Source organism: Stegodyphus dumicola, chromosome 5 (assembly GCF_044657685.1).
Source record: "Stegodyphus dumicola isolate Sdum_Otavi_A_Nest chromosome 5, ASM4465768v1".
Classification (NCBI taxonomy): domain Eukaryota; kingdom Metazoa; phylum Arthropoda; class Arachnida; order Araneae; family Eresidae; genus Stegodyphus; species Stegodyphus dumicola.
Window position 1 is genome coordinate 226,726,950 of NC_140772.1, and position 16,810 is coordinate 226,743,759.

The 16,810-nt window shown below is 32.2% G+C and overlaps 1 protein-coding gene across 1 annotated transcript in view; it reads right to left on the bottom strand.

The window, feature by feature from the left end:
- The window catches only part of LOC118192828 (adhesion molecule nephrin-like), a 534,505-nt gene that overhangs the window by 93,550 nt on the left and 424,145 nt on the right, over positions 1 to 16,810 (bottom strand). The window contains exon 11 of the mRNA XM_085817751.1: positions 11,379 to 11,452. Within this exon, the coding sequence (XP_085673877.1) occupies positions 11,379 to 11,452 (74 nt within the window). The remainder of the gene's footprint in view (positions 1 to 11,378; positions 11,453 to 16,810) is intronic.

Consider the following 16,810-nt stretch of genomic DNA (forward strand, 5'->3'; position numbering starts at 1 on the left):
ATATGATGAACTGAGGAAGGACTGAAAAAAAATGGACATCAACACTTAAGCTACATCGGGAATTTTAAACGTATACTGCTAGGTAGTTTTTTTACTAAAATGGCTTTACAAAACTTTCTTTTTGTCTCTTTTATTAACGTTTTGTTTGTTTGCTTTATTTATTGAATATGAAGTTCTTGGCACTTATGCCACATAAAATTACATTCAAGAGCAAAATCACAAAATATCTGAAAACAGCATATCTTTAGAACTTAAAGACTAGACTGTCTATCGAGACAGTCTCGCGCGCTGGAGGTAAAAATGTTTCATTCCATTTAGTGTTGCCACTGGTCGATTTGAAATTGAGGTTGCTAATTAAAAATGCATTAAAAATTTACAAAATATGACATAGATAATAAATTAAATTGGAAATTCAAAATTCGGTCTTCCAAGTATTCATATTCGGGTGAAGGACTACGTTATTCAAAATTTGATGACTCTAGGTGCCGTTGTTTTTTCACAGTGCAAGAAATATACATACAATCATTCATTAAGATTCTTCTTTATATAATTTCTTTAAATATGACACTGTGATACTTCTTTGGCGAAATGAAGCAACTCCAATCAAAAAAATGGCGACATACAAACAAGAAGATAAAATATATTCTATCATTTAAAAATAAATTACATTCTTCGTGCGAGAGTCGCACGAGGCACTCGAGTCTGGTTTCAAATATTGCTATTCACAAATACCTTAATGTTCATCTATTTAAATTATTTAAACTACATGATTTTAATATTATTTAAAGCTGTTACAACCTCTCCCCCAACTGAGAGACTTTTACCGAAGGGAAAAGTTCTGTAAATTTCGAAAGTTTATAAGCTCGGCTTGCTCGATTGCTTAAAGAGAAAAGATAACTTCTCTCATAAGTTTCCAAATTTTCAGGCAGAAAATTTTAAATTTTAAACAAATATTTTTACACCACATTTAAATAAGAAAAAAATGGACAGTGTTCAAATTAGTCTTCTTTTTTTTTTTCTTGATGGCGCCTAAATCTCTTCCATCGTGGACCAGTTCCTCGGCTATAATTCACAGCAAAGCCTTTCCTCAGTTCATCTGTGCCTTTCGGATAATATTCATTTGCCATTTGCTTTCGACAATTGTTTTCTTCGTCTATTATTAGCGGCTTTGATATTAAATCAAAAGCCGAAAGATGATGATAACGCTGCATTGTAAAATGATTCTCAATATTAATTTCTTTATTGTTTTTCAAATTTCCGTGAACATCTTCCACGTTTAATTCTGGTGATTTAACTTCTTCTTCAAATATATCTCTGGATGCTTTATTTTCTTCCTTCATCGGTTCCAAGATCTGCTCTTCAGCTATTTTTCTTTTCCTTTGAGCTCTAGTGGAAATGGCATTAAAATGGTGAGGACAACTATCAGGTTCCTTTCCTTGTTTATTCAACAATGCAAAAGTTCGATTGCCTAATAAATACCTTCCTTTGTCGAGTTCATTTCTAATAGTGGCAGCCTTAGTTATTACTCGCCCAAGATCGCAATTTAGTTCGATCTCAGCCAATGGTAAACAGGTTGGATTCAAATCTAATGGCTGTTGCACCCACACATTTTCACCTGTCAGCATTTCCGGCGTGATGTATTTGCGACAAACTATATCAATACTAGCACCTGAATCCCTTAATATAGGAATTTTATGACCATTTACGTAACCCATACTAGTATAAGGTAATAGAAATTTATCCTCTGATTTTGCACTAATTCTGTTAAGATTAGCAGGAGGTTCAGTACTATTCTTAAGTTTTGGACATTGGGGTCTTAAATGTTGATAGGACCCACACTGATAGAATTGTGGCGTTTTTCGTTTTTCATATTTATCATCTGGACGTGGACTTCTAGGTCTATGAAACCAGCTTTGCGAATTAAATCCTGATGACAATTTTTTTTTCAGTTTTATTTTTATTATCTGAACTCAATTTACCTTGAGTTAGTGCATTGTATCTTTCTTTCTGCCGATCCACTACAGGCCTTTTTTGAAAGTTTCCGCAAACGTTTTCATAGGCATCAAGTTTTTCAGCTAATTTGTTAGATGAAATCATCTCTACCCATTCATCAAGAAAATGATCTCGAATTTCAGGAGGAACTCGACGTTTAAGTTGGTCAAGCACCATCAAATCTAGCAACTGATCAAAACTCTTAACTCCTAGACCAGTCACCCATTCTTTGCAATAATTTTCTATTTCATAATTGAAATCCACCCATGTGGATTCGGTACTCTTTTGATGTTTCATAAATTTCTGCCTAAACTTTTCCGGGCTCAGTTTAAACCGTCTTAACAATAAATTTTTCACGTGTTAATAGTCTTTAGCTTTATCGGAGGGTTCTCTAGCTATTAACTGGGTTACTTCGTAAGGAAGTAGTCCTAGTAAATGAGATACAAATTCTTCTTTATCAATTTTAGCCCATTCTGCTTGCCTTTCAAACAATAGCAAATATAGACTGATATCTCCTTTCTTGTCATCGAATTTCTGCATAAGGTGACGCAGCTCCGTTTTCGGCCGGATCTGTCCGGTATTTTGAGACTTTGTCTCTGCTTCAAGTCTTAATCTCTCTAATTCATACAGTTCGTTCCTTCTCCGCTCTTCTCTTTCACTTTCCTCCCTCTCTTTCCGTTCTTCTCTTTCCTCCCTCTCTTTCCGTTCTTCTCTTTCCTCTCTCTCTTTCCGTTCTTCTATTATTGTGTCTAGGACTCCTTTGACGAATACCTTATCATAATCTCTACTTTCAACAATTTTCTGTTTTAAATCGACTATTTCCAAATCTGCAGTCACATGAACTTTTAGTTCAGCCGCGAGATTTTGCAAATCTTCCTTACGAGCTCTTCCCAAGTAAGACATTGTTTCTATGTTTAAAATTAACGAACACCGTGTTCTTTATACTTCCTCAAAATAGCTCAAATTAATTACTTTAATTAATTAATGCAGTCAGGAATCACGAAATTAAATGCACTCTGTTAAATACGTATAGCTCAAAAATGAAATATTTAAATTATATGAAGTTCATTCTCTCTACCACATTAATGGTGACTAAAATAAGAATAACAACATAGAGCAATATATATATCTACTGTCTGGACAACAAAAATGAATATTAAAAATAATATCCAATACGGTAATAAAATAAGACAATTCAATATTAAAAGGAAGTAATAATCCGGTATCGCTAATATTGCGTTCAGTGATGAACTAATAACATAAAGCAATTCATTATTAACAGGAAGTAATAATCTGGTATCACTAATATTATTTTCAGTGATGAACTAATAAAATAAAAATACGCACGATTATTCGATCTAGGTCGGTGCCTCCAAAATAATTATGACTGTGATACTTCTTTGGCGAAATGAAGCAACTCCAATGATGGAACACAGCAATAACTTTTATTTAACACTCAAAAAAAATGGCGACATACAAACAAGAAGATAAAACATATTCTATCATTTAAAAATAAGTTACATTCTTCGTGCGAGAGTCGCACGAGGCACTCGAGTCTGGTTTCAAATATTGCCATTCACAAATACCTTAATGTTCATCTATTTAAATTATTTAAACTACAAGATTTTAATATTATTTAAAGCTGTTACAACACAAAACTATAACATTTGTTGGCAACAATTTGAAAAGTAATAAGCTGTTTATTGCGATACAACGCAAACTCTCGTTTCGAGACTAATATCTCATTCGAAGCTAATGTCCCTGTTGAGCTAAAGATGATACATAACGAAAAATTTTGGGATAAAAATTTTTAACCCCTTCTTGGTTGGATTTTTTTTCAAATTTCTGGCCCCCTCCCAGAAAAAAAAATTATTGCTGAAAATTAATATATGTTCTATCCTAAATTGGTAAATGCAAAATAATTTTGACATTAAGCAGTTTTTGATGGATCTACGTGTGGTCAAATATGTGATCCCGTCCACCGATCACGAGATTTCCCTGCAATGCACCAAAGTTTTAAATTAAAACAAAACACAGTATGATACCATATATATTAACTCTATTGTTTTCATATGTTTAATTATGATTTAATTATTGATATCTTTTGATATGTTCATTAAAATTACATAAAAATGCTTTAGAAAATGGATTACCAACCTTATCATTAAAACAGCTTTACAAGCTGTTTTGGGCATCATAGCATAAAAAACCACATTTATCACAAAACCAACATCCTTTGTTTCACCAAAAAAATTTTTTTTGCTTACATCATTAAAAAAATTGGCTATACATATTAAAAAGTATATTGAATGTTTTTTAGTTGAAATTCTAACAGATATCACGCGGGTATTTATTAAGAGATATTCAAGGCGGGAACTCTCACTGAGAAGATTGTGAAGAAACTAGGACTTGTCGCGCTATCTCTTAGAAATATTCAGAAATACAAAAATAACCGAGGAATCTAAAGCGACGTATGAGTAGCGACGAATTCAGTTTCAACGACGGAATTTTCACTTCGTCGCATGGCTTGTGACGCCGACCTTACGGGTACAGAAACGCCGAACGTGTGAGATGGGGCGCCGACCGAAAAGAGGTTAAAACATCTGCCACATTGTGCACTACAGCGAAATAAGAACTAGCATTTAGAAACCATGATAAGTATCCTGCTTCCATAGATGGAGAAAATAACGCAAAATTTCTAAATATTCTCAGTAATAATAATACTATGATCGCTAACCAACTGGACAAAAATAATACGGGGACCGGAAAGTAATGTCGTTTCTGAGCATGTCGATATTTGAATGTCATTTGTCAGCCCATTGTGTATCTCGAAGGGCTACCCAAAGTCATTTTAAGGGTATTGACTTGCTCACTTCTAAATAATTCAATATTAAACTTTTTTTTTGAAATTTGGAGTGAAATGGCCAGTTAAATACCAAAAGAGCATATCCGGCATTGTATGCTTTTATAGTTTTGCAAGGGTAGTAACGCAACAAATGCGACCAAAAACATTTTCGATGTGCATCAGACGTTCGTAAATGCCAAAGATGGTTTTCCCAAGTTCAAATCCGGTAAATTTGATCTCTCTGACTCCTATCGATCAGGAAGACCAACAACATTGGACAACGCCATGCCAAGGGCAGAAGTAGAAGGAAAGCAAATCCATGCCAAGCAATCGAGGAACTGTCAAACACCCTTAACTAACCTTGGTCTACCATCCAAGAACATTTAAAAAAGATTGGAAAAATAAGCAGAGCAGGTGTTTGGGTCCCCCATAATCTGTCCGAACAGAACAAAGCCAACTGATCCATCATACAACGTATTGCTTCAACGGCGCCATACAGAACCGGTTTTTGATCGTTTGATTACTGGAGACGAAAAATGGGTCCTATATGATAGTTCAAAACGCAAAAGGCAGTTTTAACAGGGGTTACAAAGGGTTTACATCCCCAAAAGGCGCTTCTGAGTGTTTGGTGGAAGATTCGCGGAATTGTTCGTTTTAAATTGCTGAAATCCGGACAAACTGTTAATGCAGACCTTTATCGTAAACAATTGGATCGAGTGAACCAGTCTTTAATAGAAATATATCCGGAGATCGTGAACAGAAAAGGAGTCATTCTGCAACACGACAATGCAAGAGCGCACTGTGCAAGACGAACACTGGAAAAAAAAAAAAAAAAAAAAAAAGAAAGAAAGAATGAATTGAGATGGAAGGTAGTGCCTCACCCAGCATACTCGCCCGATATCGCACCTTCGGATTTCCATTTATTCTGATCCTTAAAACATTTTCTTAGTGGGATAAAATTTGGATGACGTCCAAAATGCCATCTCGAGATAGTTTACTCAAAAACCAATTGATTTTTACCGGTCCGGGATTGAAAATACGCACACTAGATGGCAAAAGGTTGTTGATAACGAGGATGATTATATTATTAATTCAAAATAAAAACTTATTAAAAATTTATTCGTTTGAATTTAATGTAAGAGAGCGACATTACTTTCCGATCCGCCTATTATAGGATACCCTCTGCCATTAAAAATGATTTTACAAATCGCATGTCAGAAGTCTTAAGAATGCTATAAATAAGAAATAGCAACTTATTTAAATTCTTTTAGATGAACCAATAAAATCAAGTAATGCTCAAAGTTACTATGTAACTCAGATACGGAAATAATAAAAGCCACAAAAAATTATAAATCTTTTTAAACACAAATTGACTTTAACCAGCATATATATTCTTTATAGAAATCCAGAACAAGCGCCTGTAGTCATCTCTACATAAGCATTGTAATTAAAAATAATTTGGAACATATAACATTAACATCCCATAACATTATAAGGGCGTTATTAAGTTGTTAATGCTTAAGAAATCGCAATACTTTTAGTTTTTAAATTAGATAAAGGATCGAATAAGTATGAGTAACTATTTCTAATTTATGCAGAAACTCAGAATTTTAAATATGTTGCACAATTACTTCAGTTGATTATTTTTATTAATTAAATGCTAATATACGTGAATAAATATTAATAGAGTCAAACCAGAGTAACTTAATTATTAATGCTAAAGCCTTCTTTGAAAAGAAGTGTTGGTATAATAGCCATATAAAATTACATTTTTTATACTAATGTGCTTTAAGGGTAATGAAATGAATGTTGCACAATTACTTCAGTTGATTATTTTTATTAATTAAATGCTAATATACGTGAATAAATATTAATAGAGTCAAACCAGAGTAACTTAATTATTAATGCTAAAGCCTTCTTTAAAAAGAAGTGTTGGTATAATAGCCATATAAAATTACATTTTTTATACTAATGTGCTTTAAGGGTAATGAAATGAGTTTAATGAACAAATTGATTTTCAGTGACGTCGTTTCTCATTTAGAGTTCCGTGATAAATGAATCTCATTGCGTTGTTCGTAAACTGATGGTTGTTTAATAGTTTAACATTGCTTCAATTAAAGTATAATTTATTAACTTGACGGGACAACATTAAATGAGATTAAATGATAACTTTAATCTGAGTTGGTAAATTTAAGTTGAGGTCGTCTAAAATGGTCTTCGCTTTGAAAAAGCATAAATATGCTTCCATGAAGGTAGCGTTTTTGATTGATGTAACTAATAAAATACTATATTAGCAATACGTTATTAATATACAGTTAATAACATGTACATGACTATTATGCAGGTAGTATTTCCAAAGCGAAATGGAGAGTATTCCTTGGCCAGAAGTTTAGATAAACTGCAGAAAAGCATTAAATACTTATAACGTGCGAAGAAAATTATACAGGGTGATTCTAAATTACTTTTACAAATTAATTGGGTTGATAGTACTCCAAATGAGCAACAATTACCATAGAACATAGAGTCGTATTCCACTCTGAGAGGCAGAAAAGAGGAATATTAGAATTCCTATCTGAACTTACAACAGTGTTGGGAGAGCGAATGAACGAGACCAAATGTTGCACAATCAGTTTAGTGACAAACTCGCAGAGAGTGCACAAAACGTATAAAACTGAAAACTTGGCATTCGAGTGTTAAGTAGAGCTGAGACTTTGATGGCTAACACTAAAATACTCATCTTTGGTTGGCAAGGACTCATCCTCGCAAACGATTGCAACAAGTTAATTATGTAATCAAGGGCTAAATATTATCACTTACTCCAACGTCCGCTGCATGCCGAGATTAGCATGAAAAGCTCATGATGCGTTCCGACTGTCAGAACTTCATGTCTCATACACACCAAAAAAAAAAAAAACTTTCTTGTTATTTCCATAATGGTTTAGTATATAGTGGACTATCACGGACATTTTCGATCTTACTACGAAAGGTCCTCGGTTAAAAATTGTGCTTGCCCTTGCGGTAAAAGAAATGCTAATTTAGAGCACCTGTTATTTAGTTGTTCGTCTAAGAAAAATATTATACAAAGATTTATCCCTAATATTGTTAAATTTAATACTTTAAGTGATTTATGTAAAAATGTACTGTCTAATTAAGATTGTCAAATTCTGTAAAATGTGACAATCTTAATTTTGTCTGTAAACGAAATGGAATTGTATATTAAATGAGTTCAGAATATTCTGTCTGTTTGATTTAAAATTAAACTGTTCATATTTATATTATTAATTTATTCTTTTGTACATATAAGTAACTTGTGTTTTTGCACATTTAAGCAACATGTGTTTTATTTTAAGTCACAAAGTTTGTAATTAAGTATTATTTGTCGGCGCTGCTCACTAGTCTTTAGAGAAGAAGTTTAAATCTGCAGCAGCTAATCTTTAAGGTAATATTACGCGTAATTTTGCTCAGTCAGTCATATAATGGCCTATACAGTAGTTATGGCCTACAGGGAGCAGAATTATTTACCAAAACAGTATTGGAATCATCTGATTTAATTTATTACAGATCCCTCATCTGACCAATCATCAGGCAAGACTGGTTTTTAAGTAAAATCTTAAACAAAATGTTTATTAATTAAACAAACCTATCAATTTATGACACTAATAATATAGATGAAACTTTTATTTAATCCAACAACAGAGAAAAGATTAACGTCCTTTAAAAGCACACCTAAGTAAAATAGATTATCTGTTCTATCACCTTAAGTAGCAAAAAGAAACTTGATTCGACTGCTTAAAGTTACGGTAGGAGTAAAATTTTATTATAGAACAAAAATTAAACGTATTTTCTAAGAAATAACCTTAAGCAAATATTGCCAGTCAAATTAGTTTATAAGAAATCTGATGTGCACACTATATAAGTTACTTATACGGCCTATTAAATTGTGCACATTTTTTACTGCACTTCACTTCATCTTATTTCTTCAAATTAAATATCCCGGTCAATTTTTATCGTATAGGTTAGGTTAATTTGTTTACGGCAAAGCCTCGAGGGCTATCAGCCTAACGGGAGGTATGCCTTTGTGGAGGACGTTTTTAAGGAAAACGGGCTCGTATACACGCTTCACGATATATATATATATATATATATACGATATATATTCACGATATATATATATATGATAAAGGGCCCACCGCTCGGCCGCTGGTGGGCCCTTTATCGTACAGGAGTCAAACTTTATATAGTTTAAATTTTTCATAACGAGTATAAAACTTTCCGAGATATAAGTATAAGACCCAGGAGCTGAATTAAAAGTTAGATTTTCGCTATTTGTCGAAAATTATTATTATTATTTTTTCATTTGACGCTCTCAAAACGTGCAAATTTTCGCCATTTAAAACACTTCTGTAATCAGAAATATGTGATTATGGTCAACGATTACTAAAACTAAGGCAGAGTAAGGCACATTATGTATTTAGATGTAGTGATGTAGGGACGTAGAAACGTAGAAATACTAAAGGCGCAGCACGTAAATAGCATAGAACGTAGATCCATATTGAAGAGGAAACTTGGCAGCCAAGTAAGTTTAAATATTCAGTTTTATTTCAATTAACATTTGTGACCACAAGCTAATTGGCAGTCCAATCGTGCCTATTCAAGAAGATTTACAATTCTGGTACTGTAGGGAGAGCACAGAGCGGCACAGAGGTAGTAGCCAAAGTGCGCAACTATCCAATATGGAAGATCAACAAGAGAAGGTCTTGGTTTAGGTTAGAAAGGTTTCAGTTCTCAAACTTTTGAGTTCAAGTTCCGAATTAGCTGCGTCATTAGCGTTACGCAAGCCATGTGACATAGATTAATCTAGAAATGACGCAGGCCAGAAAAGTTATTACTACTTTTAGAATACAGAGAGAAATACCCCAAATAAAAGTAAGCAATTAAGAGGCTGTTACCAAATTAAATTATAAAACTGATTTGTATATTTTTTTTATCTTACATACCCAGGGTAAATCTGAACAAGTGGGCAGAACTTTAGGGGTTGATAGAAGGCAGCTATACGAGCAGTATTCGTCATAGAATGTGTGTGTTCGAAACGCAAACGGCGAGTCGCTAAGTGGCATTATAAATAAATGGTATAAAAAGCTTCGGTCCTCGCAGCAAACGGAATTACTTCAAAATGGCTAAGAAAGCCTTTTCGGTCATTTTCATAAAAATGGGAAAGAAAAGTACGCTATCAAACGCTTTAGCAAAATTATAATTTGCACATTTCGCTTTATTTTTATAAATTTTTGACAGTTTAGGAATTTTCCTTAATTACGTAACGAAAAATAAATATTAATATTTTTTAATTCTGCACAAAAGACATGACCTCCTTCAAGAAAGGACGATAAAAAGTAAGCTTTCTGCATTCCAGTGCTTATGTGATTCAAACAGAGTAATCTGAAAAAAATATTTATCAGCCTTTTCTAAAATGCATTTCAAGTACATAAAGATGCAATGATGTATTTATGTGTGAAGTATTATTAGCTATTCCCTCGCAATTTAAATATTTACCCAGAAATATATACGTGCATAATATAAAACAATAATTGCCACGAAATACTTTTATGCTATTAAAACAATAAATTTTTTTCTATATCGAGCAAGTATTCACATTCAAAGTAATTTTAGAACTACTTTCTAATGTCGCATGCTGTATTTATGTGTGAGGTATTATTAGTTTGTAAAGTATATTTTAAATTTTTAACTGTTATATTAATTTAGATCACCTTTGAGAGTTTTCTAGCTTCAGATTACAGCTCCCTACCAGAATGACGTTTTAGTATCGCGTTAAATGCAAATGAGAAGGAGAACAGTATTTAAGTCAAGGTCAACTGACTTGACAGAGAGAGTGACGATTCCTGAGTATTGCGCGTTTGCCTCTGGGCTACGTCCTCTCTAAGCTATTCTTACGCTCGGCCGTATTAGGTGCCTTTTGACAGTTCGCTGGCTAGTTAAATATTATACGCCGACTAGTTTAGAACTGTGTTAGCTTCGGCTAAATCTCTTTAGTTAGTCATTAGTTAGTTCTTATTTCTTACATTTTGATTTTAACCTCAAGTGGAAGCTTTGCTGTACGTTCTAAGAAAGGGGCCACTGTTAATCTGATGTTGAGTGAAATAAAAAAAGTAATTAAATACTTCTTGAGTTTACGTTTCTGTTCTTGGACTTGATTATTCGCTTAGCAGATTAATTTAACAAAATACAAGTGAGGAACTACATAAATTATTAACACGCAATTTAAATATTTACCCAGAAATATATACACGCATAATATAAATTATTAAACAATAATTGTCACGAAATACTTGTATGTTGTTAAAGCAATGAAATTTCTTTTATATAGAGCAAGTATTAACGTTCAATGTAATTTTAGAAATACTTTCTAATGTTGCTGGTAACTTACAACGTGAGCAATCACAGTTACTGAAAGAATGCATTTAGAAACAACAAAACGAGTTTCATAAATTATACTTACGATTTGTAAATATATTAGATTTCTTACCTGTTGTGACTTCTCTGGTGTGATATACATATGGATTACCATCATCATACGTTGGTTTTGAAACTTTTGGAGTTCTGAAAATAAATTAGTGATAAAATTGATTAAAAATGTAATGAAATATGAACAAACAAATTTGTGAATTTATTTATTAGTAGTTACGAGGTAGTATAATGTAAATTTTTAAGTATGTTTGTTGTGATAGAATTTAATTATTGCAAATGCAAATTATTTGCAACAAAGCGTTAATTAAGCTATTTAAGGCAATTAGCATAAAAATGAATAAATGTATAATTTTTTTTTTACTTTTAAAACAAGACGTTTATGCATTCTGAATAATTCGCCTTAAGAGTTATTATTTGTTGTTTTACAAGAAAAACATTTATTTCATCAAACTCAAAAATCATTCTTTGAAAACCGGTTTTGAGACTGTACTATATATCGGTACTAATACAAAACAGCTTTTCAGATGAGACAAACCTACACTTTCAAAGGCTAAGAAGAAGACATGCATTTAAGATCGCTTCGTCGGTGCCAGGACAAAATCACAATTCGTGCTCATTTTTTGGTAAATTTTTAAATAATATAAAAAAACACAATTTCAAATTTTAATCGATTATATATTTTCCTCCATTATCTATAATGTCTCGCCATCTTACATGTAGCTTTTTTATGCCATTGCTGTAGAAAGACTCTGGTTTTGATGCAAAAATACTTGAAAATTCATTGTGTACATCTTGTTTTATAACTTGATATTTTTCCTAGTAAAAAAAAATTGTAAGGCACGAAATAAGTGAAAATCAGTTGGGGCAATATCTGGGGGGTAAGCAGGATGTGGCAAAAGCTCCCATTCACTAATTTTTTGCAGCGTTGTTCGAGCCGTATGCGGTCTAGCGTTATCATGATGAAACAACACTTTCAACACCAATCGTGGGCGTTTTTGGATCCATTCTGAGTTTAGACGGCAAAGTTGTTCACTATAAACTTCTGAATTAATTATTTGATTTGGTTCTAACAGTTCAAAACGTCCTGAACGGGGTTCATCAGCCATGCTGCTTTTCAGAACTTTAAATTTTTTAAAACATTTCTGGGCAGTCCTTACACTAATTGTGCGATCACCATGCACACTATTAATTTTTATCGCTTCAAATCTGGCAGATTCACCACACGAAAATAAAAAATGTAGCACGGCAAGTTTGTACTGATTATCTATATTTATCTTCTATGAGTACTAAAATGCGTTCAAGATTTACGAAAGTTAGGGATGAACTGAATAATATGTTAGTCAAACAATGACAAGTTTCAACAGGTTCAAAATTGTATTGTTTTAGTAAATGCGTCATAGTGAATTCCACGCATACTCTTAATGGGCACGAACTTATGGACTGATCCGATAGTTCTAATGATATCTGTACAATTATTCTCAAATATTTAATTCAAAGATTACTCAGATTTTCGTTTTAGCATAGAAACATTACGAAAACAGAATAGTAAAGAATCCATGCAAGCCGAAAGAGAGGAAAAATAAATGCCATTTCGGGGTTTAGGTCTGATGCAGATAATATAATTAGATACGCTCTTAAGGAAAACATAAATAGCCTAAATTCAGTATCTTGACGTGAGACTAAATAAATGGCTTTTCCTTATATGTAAACATCCAGGGATGAGAGATAAATTATAATAATATATTTTGAATGCCAGGAAAAAAATATAAGACATGTATGGCTATCAGTTTACGATTTGTGAACTGGAAAGGACTGTCACGAGTCTCATCTTGCAAGTAAAAGGTTAGCGAATTCATATAATTACTAATTATATAGTTACGAAATGCCCAGCTGCCGTATGATAGCTTCCCCGCAAAGCGTGTTTTTGCTAGAAAGTGTCAGGGATAGGCAAGGTTGCCAGATTTAGAGCGAAATCGCCCATTTGGCAACATGAACTCATTGCAAAGACCATCTTCTCCAAATTAGTAGAGCCTACCGAACGACAAGGACCTCAGCATTGCAAATCCTTAAAGAACTTCTATCTTTAGATGGCCGAAAGAGAAATTACTCTAAAAAATTTGAAAGGGTTCAGATTTTAAATTATTTCCAAAGGGACTTTTTTTTAACGTTTTGTGTGTTACCTTTATTTATTTAATATCATGTTCTACGTACTCAAACTGTAAAATTTAGTTCGACAGCAATATCACAAATTAATTTTAAAAGGAGCGTATCTTTAGAATTTTCGGTACAGTGTCGCGCGTTGGAGATAATTTTGTTTTCTTTTACACTGTTGCCATTGCTCGCTTTGAAAACATTTAGTATTTTAATCTAAAATTCATGTAAGTGTTACAAAATTTGAAATCGATAATAAAACAAATTTCAATTTCAATTTAGGGCTTCCACATGCCCATATTTTATGGAAGATTAAGTTATTCAAATTTGGATGGCTCTAGTTACCGTTGTTTTATCACAGTGCAAGAAACATACATACATCTATGCAGATTCTTCATTATTTAGTTTCTTTAAATATAATGCAGGGTAATAATATTTGGTGGCAACAATTTGAAAAGTGATACAGTATTTTAACTGTTTCGACGCAAAATGGCAAAACAAAATTAATTATTTTTCAGGGCAAATTGACCCTTTAGACTGTTACGTAGAAAAAATAAAAAAAAAATTACAATTTACTTTTACTACTAAACTACTAAACTTCTTAACTTTCCCTTGGTGTCGAGACAAAAAAAAAAAAAAAAAAAAAAAAAAAAAAAAAAAAAAAAAATCAAAACTAACAAAACACTCTGATAAGCAAAACTTCGTAACTCTTTAATGTTTTTGTTGAATACGACACTTTCTTTAAGTTACACAAAATTCACTTAAAACCATCAACTCAGAAAAATAGAGGTTTACTTATCAACTCTCAAGTCTTTAGACCCAACAATGAAAAGACAATGTCCTTCCTGGTGTTTTGGGAAAAATCAAAGATTATTTATCAAAATAAAATGTTAAAATGCATTTCCGCAACAATTTTGTCCATCTGCTATCTCTCACTAAATTAAAGCTAGGTCCACTAACTTCCCTAAAACGTATAAATTTCAATACACTCTAGAGATGGCTCCAAAACTCTTCACATTTCAATAAAACACCGAACTCTTCTAAACACCAGGGGAAGATAAATCTCCCACTAAAGAAGTCTAATCCACCAGTTCAAATAAATTAAGTAGGCCGCGATTATATAGTGTTGAGCACATTGCGTTGTGGCCGCAATAGGACAATGTGGAAAGAGTAGAGTCGTATCTCCTTATGTTCTGTTGTCCCTCTCCTGCTGTTATCCTCAGAGGAACTTCGAAATAAAAGGGATTTTAAAGTTAAAAATGTTACTACACAGCGTATAGTACTGGAACTATGAGAAAATTCCCGTTGTGCCTTGAACATACTTCAGTATCGGTTTTCCTGACAACGAAGATGTTTTGGCCGTTATTGTTTCGACGATATGTGACTGGATCCGGGCAGCTCCCCGAGTCCTTCCGACTTGTGTATGGGGATTCTGTGAATCAATTTTTGTTTCCTCTAGTTTTGTTATTTTCTACTAGTATTTTGTCTAAATAGAGGGAGTGAATTTATTATTTTTTAATGTTTGATGGTCATGTTTATTTAATTTCGATATGTCTTAAAATAAATATTTCTGAAAATAAATATTTTTATTATATTATATATTAAAATAAATATTTCTGAAAAGAAATTTTCAGTGAAGTAATTGTAATTTCAGTATTATATCAAGGAATTTAATATTTACTAAATGTCAGAACATAACTTGTTCCCTTTTCTAAATGTGAAATTATTAATTAATGATTTGCAGTATTCATACTCGCAATGAAAGATAAGCGAACAAATGAGAAATAATGAGTAAATTTTTAGATTATGTTTTGTAGGGGTAGTTTGGCCAGCTAGTTTAAATTATAACGTTTGCAATCTTTAATAAATGTGTCTATTGGTTTAATTATTGAATGTTTTATTTTGAGGTTTATTTGTGGTCTAGTGTAGGTCACTCATGTGATCCTTACGGAAAACATGGTTACTTCATTTCGAACTTGGGTAATCTTATTGCGGTAGTAGAAGATCTGAATTAGATTTATTTTAGTGAGAGATAGCAGATTGATGATTTTGTTGAGGAAGCGCATTTCGCATTTTGCTCTGATAAATAATCTTAGAGTCTACCAAAACACCAGGGAGGATAATTTCTTTTCATTCTTTGATTTAATAACTTGGGAGTTGATATGTTAAACTTTGTTTTTCTGAGTGAAGATATAATAAAGCATCCAAGTGCGCATAAAAAAACAAACAAACAAACAAACAAACAAAAACAAAAACAAAAAACTAGTGAACATTTTGAACTTTTGTAACACAACCTATGTTTAAACTTCAGTATTAGCTTATAAATACTTTAAGAGTTATTCATAAAACTCATTTATATCAGTTTCTAGCTTCTGAAGCCACTTTTCGGACTTCTCAAGGTTTTCTAATGAGTGTTGATTGACATTCCCTTTCACTTGCTGCATTAAATATTCCTTTGATGTACTCGTTCTTATCTTTATTTAAATTATTACATTTGTGTTTATTTAATAATTTTGGATATGTTCATCCACAGTTGGTTTCTTTAATAGAAAATTAATGATATGACTTAGTGTAGTTAGTATTAAATATCATTCGATCTTCGTAACACATAAGATTTTTTTCAATGCCTGTAAATTGGTTTTACCGCACGCATAGTGTATCAGCAAGGAAACTCATTCAATATATTAAACTGATATTGTGAACATTGGATAACATGATGCTCTTAACTTATAGAAAACTTTGATTGAATTTTTTTGGAAATTGAACTTATATGCTTGTATACTTTAATATAGTTGAGTTTGCGTTTTTAAATCAGTACAATGTATTAACTAATTCTTATGTAGGTATTATTTCAGGTATACTTCACCTTGAGATATACACATTTTTGAAACAATGCTATACTGTTGAGTTTTCATTATTAAATTATTAAAACCCGTAGAAGAGTTAAAATATTACATTCTTCTTGAAAATCTCTGTTGTGATAGTATATCATTTGTATTACTGATATTTTGGGAGAACATTATATCTTTTAAATGAAATTATGTACTTTGATTGTTAAGGTAATTCAAGTAACTTTATCTTGAATGTTACTTTGATTGATAGTTTGACTGCTATGGTATATATGGTATATGTGTGCTATTATTCCTTTTCAAAATTTCTTATGTGTTACAATGTCTATTGTATTAATGAAATTTAGATAAATTGAACATCTATTTTTTACAAACTATGTCATTCACAGACTGTAGATTTTAATAGAGTTAATATAATATAATTGTTATGGTGTATATGTGATGTCACTTTGAAAATTTATACTTTACTTGGAAATCCGTTTTACCATGC